At 39.4% G+C, this 13,731-nt stretch overlaps 1 protein-coding gene across 1 annotated transcript; it reads left to right on the top strand.

Annotated features, from left to right (window-relative positions):
- Positions 1-12,385: 12,385 nt before the first annotated feature.
- Positions 12,386-13,731, top strand: ppil1 (peptidylprolyl isomerase (cyclophilin)-like 1). The gene is made up of 4 exons (XM_055912635.1): positions 12,386-12,579; positions 12,813-12,967; positions 13,214-13,282; positions 13,391-13,731. The coding sequence occupies exons 1-4, from the start codon at positions 12,524-12,526 to the stop codon at positions 13,609-13,611; spliced, it is 501 nt and encodes a 166-aa protein (XP_055768610.1). The 5' UTR covers positions 12,386-12,523; the 3' UTR covers positions 13,612-13,731.

The raw sequence follows: 13,731 nt of genomic DNA, 5'->3' as shown, positions 1-13,731 counted from the left end.
GGCAGGTTGTTGGGCGGCCGGCCGTCACAAGACGCGAGATTTCATCTGGAGAGAGAGGGGAGAAAGAGGTCAAAGCACAGGGTAGGGCAGTGTGAGCAGAACCAGCGGTGTCGTTTGACTTAGTAAACGAGGATCGGATGTCGTCGACCTTCTTTTCAAAATGGTTGACGAAGTCATCCGCAGAGAGGGAGGAGGGGGGGGGGGATTCAGGAGGGAGGAGAAGGTGGCAAAGAGCTTCCTAGGGTTAGAGGCAGATGCTTGGAATTTAGAGTGGTAGAAAGTGGCTTTAGCAGCAGAGACAGAAGAGGAAAATGTAGAGAGGAGGGAGTGAAAGGATGCCAAGTCCGCAGGGAGGCGAGTTTTCCTCCATTTCCGCTCGGCTGCCCGGAGCCCTGTTCTTCCCCCTGAAATAACAAAATATGAAGTTTTACAGTCAAAATCAAAAAGTCAAAAGTTTTACAGTCAAAAAATTTTCCTCCATTTCCGCTCGGCTGCCCGGAGCCCTGTTCTTCTCCCTGAAATAACAAAATATAAAGTTTTACAGTCAAAATCAGTGATTTAAACATACTCTACATGACCAAAAGTATGTGGACACCGGCTTGTCGAACATCTCAGTCCAAAATCATGGGCATTAATATGGAGTTGGTCCCTCCTTTAATGCTATAACAGCCTCCACTCTTCTGGGAAGGCTTTCCACTAGATGTTGGAACATTGCTGCATGGACTTTCTTCCATTCAGGCACAAGAGCTGAGGTCGGGCGATTAGGCCTGGCTCGCCATTGGTTTCCAATTCATCCCAAAGGTGTTCAATGGGGTTGAAGTCAGGGCTCTGTGCAGGCCAGTCAAGTTCTTCCACACCAACCTTCCCCAAACTGCTGACAGAAAGTTGGAAGCACAGAATTGTCTAGAACAGGGGTGTCAAACTCATTCCACGGAGAGCCTAGTGTCTGCAGGTTTTTGGTTTTTCCTTTCAATAAAGCCCTAGACAACCAGGTGTGGGGAGTTCCTAACTAATTAGTGATGTTAATTCATCAATCAAGTACAAGGGAGGAGCGAAAACCCGCAGACACTCGGCCCCCCGTGGAATGAGTTTGACACCTGTGGTCTAGAATGTCATTGTATAATGTAGCGTTACGATTTCCCTTCACTGGAACTAAGGGGCCTAGCTCAAAGCATGAAAAACAGCCCTAGGCAATTATTCCTCCTCCACCAAACTTTACAGTTGGCACTATGCATTGGGGCATGTAGCGTTCTCCTTGCATTCACCAAACCCAGATTAGTCCATCGGACATCAGACATTTTACGAACGGACTTGTTGGAAAGTTGACTTCCTATGACGGTGCCACGTTGAAAGTCACTGAGCTCTTCAGTAAGGCCATTCTACTGCCAATGTTTGTCTATGGAGATTGCATGGCTGTGTGCTCGATTTTATACTCCTGTCAGCAACGGGTGTGGCTGAAATAGCTGAATAGCTGATTTGAAAGGGTGTCCACATGCTTTTGTATATATATACTGTATATTGTATGTAAAGGCTAATGGATAATGGTAAAATAATCTGTAAGATCATCTTAAATCAAGTATATCTATAACCAACTCACCTTCAATCTACTGAAAAAAATAAATACTCTTCTATGATTAAATATATATAATAAGTTAGAGCCACTGTATTTTCCCATTGGTCATAAATGTAACTGCTGAGATATTTTCATATACCACGAGCATCATGGATCCAATGTATTGAAAATGAAGGCACATATGTTATCTACAGTAGCTAGACCCATTAAACATTATATTTACAAAAAAATATATGACAAAAAAAAAATCTACCAAGTATTTTTTTTTCAAGCTGTTGAATTCAGACTTCTGGTGCCAAATTTGTCCGTAAAAGTAGGCCTTGGAGATGTATGTGTCACGTGTGCTCCCTCTCCGGCCTCTAGATCGCCAGGCTGCTCGTTATGGCGCACACCCGCCACAATTGTTACGCGCACCTGCGCATCGTCAGACTCACCTGGACTCCATCACTTCCCTGATTACCTTCCCTATATATGCCACTCCCTTTGGTTGCTTCCCCAGGTGTCATTGTTTCAGTTCGTTTCATGTCTGTGTGTTGTTAGTGCTTCTTGTTTTGGATTATGTTTATTTTAATAGAACACTCACTCCCTGAACTTGCTTCCCGACTCTCACTGCATATCATTACAGTATGCTTGTTCTTATGGCCATTTAGAGGATTCCTATGAAACTGCTCTGAATCATACTACACAACTTAGTAATGCATAATACATTACTTTCTTGACATGTACAACTTTAATCTAGAGCCTGTAAAGTAAAACATATTTGTATCTCTCCATTGTGACCGATGGGATTATATAGGTTGTAGAAGTGTTCATAAACAGATTATATTCTTATTAAAAATAAGTGACTCCAAAATTACACAATATATGATGTACCGTTCATTTCTATTGAGCACAACAGACTCCGAAACACAACCAAAACAAACAGCAAATGTACCCAACAAGTTGGTATAGTCACAAGCTGTAATCATTGTGTGCTATGAATATGGGACCAAAGACTAAACTTTTGACTACTTTAATACACATATAAGTGAATTTGTCAAATACTTATGACACCTTCCAATGGGGGGACAAGCACATAAAGTGCTTTCATTTCTAAATGGTGAAACAAATAAAAGGTTATGTTCTGTACTGTCAACTTATATGAAACATTTGATCTCAAATCCAAAATTCTGGAGAAGAGAGCAAATTAAACATTTTAGCTTCACCGCCCAAATAAATAAGTAGGGGAGTGTATAGTTAAACCAGTCAAAAAAGAAAACTGTTGCTAGGCTATCAGCTAAATTGACATAGCCCTAAATAGCTCAGCTGTATAAACTTCCAGTCAGTGTTACAGGTGTGTAAAGCTAGTCTGGTGGTCTTTTCTCTCAGTTAATTTCAGTACCACCATGTCTATGACTCCATGGCCTTTTGTCAGTTTTACCTGCAGGGACCCAAACAGTGCGCAGCCTTATTTTATTTCAGTTTAGTACTAGTCCAGCACACCTGAGTTGAACAAATCAACTAATCATCAAGCCCTTGATCAGTTGAGTGAGGTACTGTATGTTAGTACTGTCTTAGAGAATATGTTTAGATACTGCTTTAGAAAATATGTTTAGACTTGATAGATGTATGTATTCTGACCAAGAATGTACTTTTACCTCAAGGTTTTACTATTACTTATACCTTATACCTTTTACTGTGTTTACACTCCAATAGGAGTTCAATTATGATGTTGTTCTGTATACCCACGCACTTTGTTCATTCATTTGAATCTTCAATGTGAGCTCAGGTCATAGGGGAAAGGTGTGTTTGAGACGAGGAAGAGAAGCCATGCCGGATAAGGCGTGGTTCTCAACTGTAAAGCTGATGTCATACATGCACGAACACACATACCCCAGTGGACTCTCAGTAGGTTGGCCCGACCAATCACATTGAAGGAGACACACCTGCTTGGTGCTTGGTGCAAGGTGATTGGTTACATCGTGGAGAGACACTGAGGTAAGGCTGGTAGGTGTACATGTAAACCAAGCCCTTTACAATTTCAGACTCTTTGCATTAAGAGCTTAACCAGGTAACATCACTACCACTTCGGGGCCCCTTGTCGATGGACATCACCCGAAACCTCTACCTCTGATGTCTTCCTTCTACATCAACTGATCAACTGATCCTGAATCTCGGAGGCCTCTGCCTTTTGAATATGACCCAGCTATGGAAGAAATCATTCATCGTTCAACAAGAGGAGGAAAAGGGAAGAGGAAGAAAAAATGCAACAAGACCCGGCAACACAATGGTATCTCTTGTTATGTCTTCTGGCTCTCTGGCTGCTCCAAGGAAGGATAGAGTAACTCGTAATTATAAAACCAAAGTTTTTAAACAGTCCTATCTTTATACTTTTTTCTTAATTGTTGTCAGATTTTTTACTTTAACTTTTATGCAAGGGACTTTTTGAAAATAATCATATCACTACCACAGAATAATATTATTTGAAGGACCGTATTTGTATATTTTCCTGTTTTACTTATCTGCAGTAAGATTGTTCTTATGGGAAAATAAGTCAAGTTTGAAGGGTGTTTGACTGTGATGGCATCAGATTAGAGACACCTGTCATTTCACTGAGGAAGCCTCTCTCCCTAGCTTGTGCTCTAAACAGAGGAGAATGGAAAACCTCTATTCTTTGACTAGACAAACCAGTTATGGCACATATGTCTAAAAACTCTAAACAGAATGAGTTGTGTCAACAGTTTCTCAATGCCACTATGTACAGGATAAGCAAATCATGATGGCCTCGTGGATGAATTTACTTGATGCTGTGGTTGATATGCTGTAAAGAGACAGTTTCTCTATTCAATGATTCAAAGAAAATTATGCTCAGACAATTGTTCGGCTCCAGATTTAAAGGGGAAAAGGCGGAGAGTGAAAGAGCCTCTTCTTTTCAGTACAGTAGATGTACTGTAATGCTTGTCTTCTCTCAGAATAACTTCAAAAGGCTCTGGTCAGGCTTGTTCTTACTTGTATTTTACTCATATGATTAGAGAAGAGACTAAATAAGAGCTTTCCCCCTTCTCATTCAACTGGAAGTTGCGATAGGAAAATGCATTAAAACAGTCTGTTTTAGGCAGTAGTTGATGCTACTGTATACACAACTAACACCTGTCATCTACAGGTAATGATAATGTCATTTTCTCAAGATATCATTGCATATGGCTTTTTACGATTTCCTCCTGCGAGAATAAGATACATCATGTGGCGATGTGCATAGCCTCATATACACTACGTGTGGTAAAAATGTATAAAGATATAATGTTGTTCACAGGTGAGAGGTCAAGTAGTGCATAGCTTGGTTTTGTGTGGTTAAGACCATGCAGCCATTTTGTCAGAATGACTAAGCACCCGGTTGGGTCCTTTGTTTCATTTCTGTTTGTTCACGCATGCAAAACACTCAGGGTAGGTGGTGACCATGCAGATGCTGATTTACCAGTATGGCTTTGAAGCAAAATAGATTTTTGCATATTGCGTAAAGTCATATATATATTTGTATCAGTTGAAATGTATCAATATTCTGTTCAAACAATTTAGAGGTTTATTAAATTATTCAAGAACAAAGCTATTAATTGTTAAAACGTCATGTAAACCCAATAGTAAGGTTTTACTCAGGAGTATTGAAAACAAGTTTCATCCAAGGAGAATATAATATCACATCCTCCTTAGCCCCGAGGATAGATTAGGGACAAGACTAGGGATAAGGATCAGATTATTATCTGATAGAGTCCAAATATGTAAATTGTTTGTATATCAAATTGCTTCCTTATTTAACTGTGCTTTCAGCCTCCTAAAATATTTGTTCTCTATTTTCTTTCCCTCTCTCCTTTTCTCCCTTTGAGGGCCTCTAGTGCTGGTCTGTCTACTGAAATGGTGCCTGGCTGAAGACTGGGAGGGAGCAGGGCATGTCTGTGGGGTTTGCCTTTCGTGGGGCCTTGAATGACCGAGAGAGACTGGATGTGGCTCTCTCTTGAGCTCCAAGGGGAAATTTGAGATATGTCCCCCTCTACGTTCTCCCTTTACAACTCCTCACTTTTTAAAAATTACTTTTTTTCTTTACTGCTCTACTCACAAAGGTAAGATTACAGGTGTTTCTGTTTGATTTCCTTCTCAGTCCACTCCTCCCCTTTTGCCCCCCTCCCCTTTTGCCCTCCTCCCCCTTTGCCATCCACCCCCCTCTCCCAGAGTATTGTCCTACATTTTTACATGCTCCCGCTGCCATTCAACCTTTCCTGCTCTGACAACATTTGCATCAAGTAATGTTTGCTTTGTTTGTTTCAGAGCAAAACCTTTTCTTTATGCTTGTTCTGACAGCAATGGAGCTATGTATTTTGAACATTAATAATTTTTTCACCTTTATTTAACTAGGCAAGTCAGTTAAGAACAAATTCTTATTTACAATGATGGCCTGCCCTGGAACAGTGGGTTAACTGCCTTGTTCAGGGGCAGATTTTTACCTTGTCAGCTCGGGGGAATTGATCCAGCAACATTTTGGTTACTGGCTTAACGCTCTAACCACACCTGCCACACCAAAAGAAAGAAATCAAATAATATTTTACTTGTAGACTGTCAAACATCTACTACTGAAAGTAATGTTACTTCACATGAAAGGGCTAATGTAATCGGACAATATGCATATGGTAAAATAACACAATAACAATTTTTAAATGCTATATTAGTGTATTTACCAGTGCAGGAACTGTGTGATCTGTGCACAGTGCATACAGGTTGTACATATAGTTATTTAGGCTTGCCATAACAAAGTGGTTGAATACTTATTGACTCAAGACATTTCAGCTTTTAATTCCACTTTGACATTATACAATATTGTGTTTAGATCAGTGAACCCAAATCTCAATTTAATCCATTTCAAATTCAGGCTACAACAACACAACAAAATGTGTAAAAGCAAAGGGGTTTGAATACTTTCTGAAGGCACTGTAGATGTTGTGTAATGTATAATGTTTGCCATGAAATGTCAATGAGGGCATTCTACAACGGTGGTGGCAGTTTGCCAATGTGGCAATGATAAGGAAATAATAGAGTTAACTGTATTATGGTTCAACAGTCATAATCTAGTATGACTAGGATTGCAAAGGGAGGGTATATTACTGGAAACTTTCACATTTACCAGTAAACTACCAGAATTTCGGGTTCTTTCAAGGATGTTATGTAATCTATTGCGAGACATCTAGTGGCCAATTTGGGTACTTCAGATGTCTGTAATAATCTCTGACCCTCTGCGTGGCTTCATCACATGTAAAAGATATGAAATAATGAAATAAGAGATTTAAAAATATATATAATTCAATGACAAAGCTGTAAAACATTATCCTAAATATAAACCATAAACTTAGTGAATACCATTGGTGTTTAATATGAGGGCTTCAGCATGAAATATCCTTTATATTTGTTTTTACACACTTTTATTTATTTTACTATGTCAATATGTATTTGATGTCAATGTTTTAGATTCAAATTGGTGGCAGTTGTGAGTATATGGAAGACAGGCAATAGTTAGAAGAATTGCATAAAAAATAATGCCATTGAAAATAACGCCATTGTTGATTAGATGCTTTTTATTATTAATTAGGCGATTTTCTCTTGAACCATATGGCCTCTTTACTAGAAACTCATGGACAGCGTGGCCACAGATATAAAAAAATTAATGCTTTATATGATTTTTTTTTTTTTTTTAAGTTATTCAAGTATAAATTAACAAAATTACGATAGATTGCCATAGATTTTCTGTTCATTACCAAAATTCCTGAAGATTCCAGTAACTTCAGTAAATTACCGGTGGCTTTGCAACCCTAACTATGACATAGTCTGATAAATCTAGACATGACAGTAATCTGATTTCTGAAGTCAGTCCAGTTTTTCTGATATTCTTGTCACTGTGGTACTCTAGAATACTAAATTATCGACGTTATACTTTAGCGGTTTGATGCAGCTGAAGCTTGACTTTGCGATGGCCCAGTGCCATACTTTTTTAAAACTAACAGCGCAAATCGCATAACGTCAAGGAACTTTTGTAAAAACGCAGCCTCTTAAACTATACTTTAGGTTCTTGGATCATAAAAAGGAACGGTTATGATGTGTTTGGATAATTATTAACAGTGACTTAGTCTACTGATGTTGTCGCACAATTATGGAATGAAACCATCAAAAAAATCCGACAGGTGTTAGTAAACACAGCAGTCAGTAAGTGCTTTTCTTGACCAGTAGCCTCCCCTATTGACACTGTCCGCATCTGTGTTGCTCTTGTAAATGAAATGTTGATATTTGGATGGCCATCTCCATCTTACAAGGCAGTTTTGGATGTCATAACTCTCTCTAATACTGCCTGGTAATGATGATGATGACCCTCTGCAAGCATCATAGAGTAAACACATAACACACAAACACAATCCCGTTTAGCACTGTATTTTCTTAGTCCTTGAGCCAGTGTGTAGTAATATCGAATGAGTTGCTGGTAGCTTTGAGTAGTATTTTAAGGGTTGTGTAGACTTAGATATGCTCTGAGTTGGATATAGATAGATATAGTTATGTGCTTTTGATATTCACTTTCTCTGGCTTCCAGGACACATCTTACCTGACAGTGCTCGGCTGTACACAGATGTTCTAACACTGTCTGGTAATGATGTTCCCTGAAAGCCCTTCAAACAACCACATCAATAATCCCAACAACCAATAGGGGTGCAACTGCACTGTAGCATACCTGAAGCAGGAAGCATTTGCTGTTTGTAAATAGTTTTTAGTACATTTTCTGGTCAATGCTATATGTTTAATAGTGAGGCCCTTGTATGGCATTATCATAGTTCAGCTGTAGACTCCAAATCAGGTGATCTCCAGTTTACAGTACAGCACATGAAAATATGGATGCTGTAGTAGGGTAGTTATTTTTAAAGGACTACATAGGTAAATAATTAGATGATGGAACAACTGGCTGGAGGAAGCAACCAGAACAGGTGGCAGACTCTAGACAGTGGCGGCTGACAGAGATAGTCCCATAGGAAAAGAGATTGACGCTGTCTGTGGTGAACACCTTCTGCCTAACCCCCATTTTGTGATAGGTAGTTCCTCCCTGCCTCCTGCCCTTTGTGTAGATTTTCCACCCAACCCAGTTGTTAAAGAATACCAGTGAAATTACTGTTGCAGTATGAGCCACTTCCTCTACCCCTCCCCCAGTCGGAGCTGAGCCTGGGCTTTTGTTGGCTTGTGATTGGTCCAGCGCTACTGTACCTGCGTGGCATATTGTGCAGCTGACACCTGAGATCTGTGTGAGAAAAATAAACACAACGACCTCTATTGCTCTCTCTCTCTCTCTCTCGCTCTCTCTCGCTCTCTCTCGCTCTCTCTCGCTCTCTCTCGCTCTCTCTCTCTCGCTCTCTCTCGCTCTCTCGCTCTCTCTCTCGCTCTCTCGCTCTCTCTCTCGCTCTCTCTCTTTCTATTCTCCTTTATAACTCTCAACCTATTTATAACTCTCAACCAATTGGCCTGATTTACTATTCAACACACTATTCTCAAGGAAAAGTGAAGGGAGACGAGGAACTAGGCGGCTCCCACCTGGTACTCTACCCTGCACCTTAGAGACAGCTGCCCTATGTACATAGAGTCATTGAAAACTGGTAACTTTAATAATGTTTACATACTGTTTTACCCATTCTATATGTATATACTGTATTTTAGTCATGGATCATCCTATATAACTACTGTTGAATCATCCTATACAACTACTTTTCTTTTCATATACTGTCTAACACACTACATTATATGCATATACAGTACCAGTCAAAAGTTTAGACCCACTACTCATTCAAGGGTTTTCTTTATATTTACTATTTTCTACATTGTGAAATAATAATGAAGACATCCAAACTATGAAATAACACATATGGAATCATCTAGTAACCAAAAAAGTGTTAAACAAATCAAAATATATTTTATATTTGAGATTCTTCAAAGTAGCCACTCATTGCCTTGATCACAGCTTTGCAAACTCTTGGCATACTCTCAACCAGCTTCATGACGTAGTCACCTGGAATGCATTTCAGTTAACAGGTCTTCCTTGTTAAAAGTTAATTTGTGGAATTTCTTTACTTCTTAATGCTTTTGAGACAATGTTATTTTGTGACAAGGTGGGGTGGTATACAGAAGATAGCCCTATTTGGGGAAAGACCAAGTCCATATTATGGCAAGAACAGCTCAAATAAGCAAAGTAAATCGACAGTCCATCATTACTTTAAGACATGAAGGTCTGTCCATGCGGAGAATTTAAAGAACTTTGATAGTTTCTTCAAGCGCAGTCGCAAAAAACATCAAGCGCTATGATGAAACTGTCTCTCATTAGGACCGCCATAGGAAAGGAAGACCCAGAGTTACCTCTGCTGCAGAGGATAAGTTTCATTAGAGTTACCAACCTCAGATTGCAGCCCAAATAAATGCTTCACATAGTTCAAGTAACAGACACATCTCAACATCAACTGTTCAGAGGAGACTGCATGAATCAGGCCTTCATGGTGGAATTGCTGCAAAGAAACCACTACTAATGGACATCAATAATAATAAGAGAATATTCTTGGGCAAAGAAACATGAGCAATGGACATTAGACTGGTGGAAATCTGTCCTTTGGTCTGATGAGTGCAAATATGAGATTTTTGTTTCCAACCGCCGTGTCTTTGTGAGACGCAGAGTAGGTGAACGGATGATCCCTGCATGTGTGGTTCCCACCGTGAAGCATGGAGGAGGAGGTGTGGGCGTGCTTTGCTGGTGACAGTGTCAGTGATTTATTTAGAATTCAAGGCACACGTAACCAGCTTGGCTGTTGGAAAAGCATTCCTCATGAAGCTGTTTGAGAGATTGCCAAGAGTGTGCAAAGCTGTCATGAAGGCAAAGGGTGGCTACTTTGAATGATCTAAAATCTAAAATACTTTTTTGGTTACTACATTATTCCATGTGTGTTATTTCCTAGTTTTGATGTCTTCACTATTATTCTACAATGTAGAAGATATATAAAAAATAAAGAAAAACCTTTGAATGAGTAGGTGTGTCCAAACTTTCGACTGGTACTGTATGTATTTATATTCCAGTCTTTGACATAGAAACTTCTGATATTTCTTATTTTCTTAATTTTTTATCTGGATAATGTGTATATTTTTACTTTTTTTTGCATTCCGCTGCATCTACAATAATTTCTGCAAATCTGTGTATGCGGCCAATAAACTTTGATTTGAAAATGTATGCACGGATGACTGTAATTTGCTTTGGATAAAAGAATCTGCTCAATGGCATATTTTATTATATTATAATTTGAATCATTTTTTCAGACTGTGAGTTCTCAAACAATAGGTTGACTGTACAAGTCAATGGACAACAGAGATAAAAGCATAAGGTGATTGAGGTGTTTCAAAGGTGATGTTTGTCAAGGGCTGTACTTCTGAGTTCTGGTTTAACACACGAATATCAAATCACCCCTTTGCGTACTCATTCTGAACTCTCGGAAATTGTAGGCCAATTACATACGGTATTAATTTGCATGTCCTTTTAAAGTTCAAATTATTGAAAGATTGTGTCATCTTGCTTTTTGACATGTTTTGCTAAACTGATAAACTATTACCTCTGATAGATTTTTTATTTTTTCACCACTGGTATCTTGATGATGTATTTCTATAAACTATTCCAATTCTCCAACTTATTTCTGTCTTCTGTCTTTACAGCTTGTCTGTCATCAAGCTGCTGTAGCAACAAAGACCCTGGCTACTTTTCTCTGATGCTACTACCTAAACCTTGTAATTGTCGTCTTACCAGACAAGTTTAGATCTAGCTACTCTGTCTAATACTGTCTGGTAATGCCGTCCATTACAAGGTGTCTCATCGCTCTTTCTCTGTCAGTCTCTTGGACAATCTGTACAAATGAACTGGTATCGGGTCATGTGATGTTTTCACCCCTCAATGATTTCTCCAATTACTAGCTTAGAATGTTTAATTGCAGGTAAAATTTTTTTGTTGAATTATGTATTTGTATGTAAAATGTCTTGAACAGATATTTGCTAACAGTATTTTGTTGATTATGTTAATAAAGATCATCAACGTTCTTTTGTGCTTTTCATTATCATATGAATCATTATAAACAGCATGAGCGAGCGCCCACGAATTCACACACACACACACACATACACACACACACACACACACACACACACACACACACACACACACACACACACACACACACACACACACACACACACACACACACACACACACACACACACACACACACACACACACACACTGAGCAACTCACACACACACACATATTATTAAGCAATAATGCCAGAAGGGGTGTGGTATATGGCCAATATACCACAGCTAAGGGCTGTTCTTATGCACAACGCAACGCGGAGTGCCTGGACACAGCCCTTAGCCGTGGTATATTGGCCATATATCACAAACCACTGAGGTGCCTTATTACTATTATAAACTGGTTACCAACGTAATTAGAGCAGTAAAAATAAATGTTTTGTTATTCCCTGTGGTATACGGTCTGATATACCACGGCTGTCAGCCAATCACCATTCAGGGCTCTAACCACCCAGTTTATAATTGCTGATGAAGCATGATTACACCAACTAGAACAGACTGATGCTGCCACACATGAAGCATAGATGGGAGTCTCATTTTTTTTTTTATATCTACCGCAAAAAAATGCTCTGGTTGTACTATACTTTTTGTGCACTAGGGTGCGGTAAAGTTCCATTCTGAACTCAGACCATTAAAAAAATGCATTTCCGGCACAGTGCACAGTGTTACTTCCGGTTTCTACCACAGTAGCCGTTACAGTTTTCATTGATAAATCGCACAACATTCGCTACTTTGCAGTTTTAATATATTTATTTATACAATTACTCTAGATTTGTTAAGTCACCATGTCGGGAATACCACCAGATACATGGCAGCCACCAACAGTGAGCCTGGAGACAACGTAAGTTCTCATAGCTTGCTAGCCTACGTTAGCTAACTAGCCTTAGCTAAATGTTTTGAGTGAATGAATAGCTAACGTTAGCTAGTTAGCTAACTCGTTAGGAGTTACGCAAATGGTTGCTGATCAATCATTCATGTTTTTCGAATACCAAATGCTGTCCATTGGTTCATTTAATATCCGATGGGAAATTAATGCTCTATCTTAGCAACATGTCACGCTCTCTTGTGTTCCAGAATGGGTACAATTGCAGTGGAACTATACTGGAGACATGCTCCCAAAACCTGCAAGAACTTTTCTGAGTTGGCCAGGAGAGGTTACTATAACAACACAAAGTTTCATCGTATCATCAAGGACTTCATGGTGCAGGGAGGAGACCCCACAGGAACAGGTGAGACAGACACACACACAGATATACACACACTAACATAGATGAGGCCTGGAGAAATTCTTCAGAATGCCACTTGTTCCACTGCCAGGCTTTTGTCTTCCTGAGCATGAATCAGCTGTACACTTTTTTAGATGCATTCAGAATGTTCCAGGGAGACAGAAAAGAAGACTCACTAACTCAAATGATGACTAAATCTGTTGATGTCAACATCAGATTCTTACTCCCTGTAATGTGTGTTGCTTATAGGTCGTGGCGGTGCCTCCATATTTGGCAAAGAGTTTGAAGATGAACTTCACCCTGACCTGAAATTCACAGGTAACTATAGTCTCACAGTAATAAAATGGAGAAAAAACATATCATAGTACCAAAATGTTATATTTTTATGGTGCTTTCTACTGCTCTTTTATGGTGTTCTCTCCCTAGGTGCAGGGATCCTAGCGATGGCCAATGCAGGACCAGATACAAACGGAAGCCAGTTCTTCCTGACCCTGGGGCCAACTCAGTGGTTGGATGGGAAGCACAGTATCTTTGGAAGGGTATGCCAAGGTATGGCAGTGGTCAACCGCGTCGGCATGGTGGAAACAAACACACAAGACCGACCTGCCGATGACATAAAAATCCTCAGGACGACTGTACCCAACTGAGATACATTCATACAACCAAGGGCTACATTTTTTATTTGTACAGTCATTTTGTCATGATTTTTTTGTAATAAAAATGCCTTTCATTCATTTTACTATTCTCAAATAAATAATGTAACCATT

This window comes from Salvelinus fontinalis, chromosome 3, assembly GCF_029448725.1.
Source record: "Salvelinus fontinalis isolate EN_2023a chromosome 3, ASM2944872v1, whole genome shotgun sequence".
NCBI lineage: Eukaryota > Metazoa > Chordata > Actinopteri > Salmoniformes > Salmonidae > Salvelinus > Salvelinus fontinalis.
The sequence above is the reverse complement of the archived record's forward strand: the minus strand, read 5'-3'. Positions and strand labels throughout refer to the sequence as shown.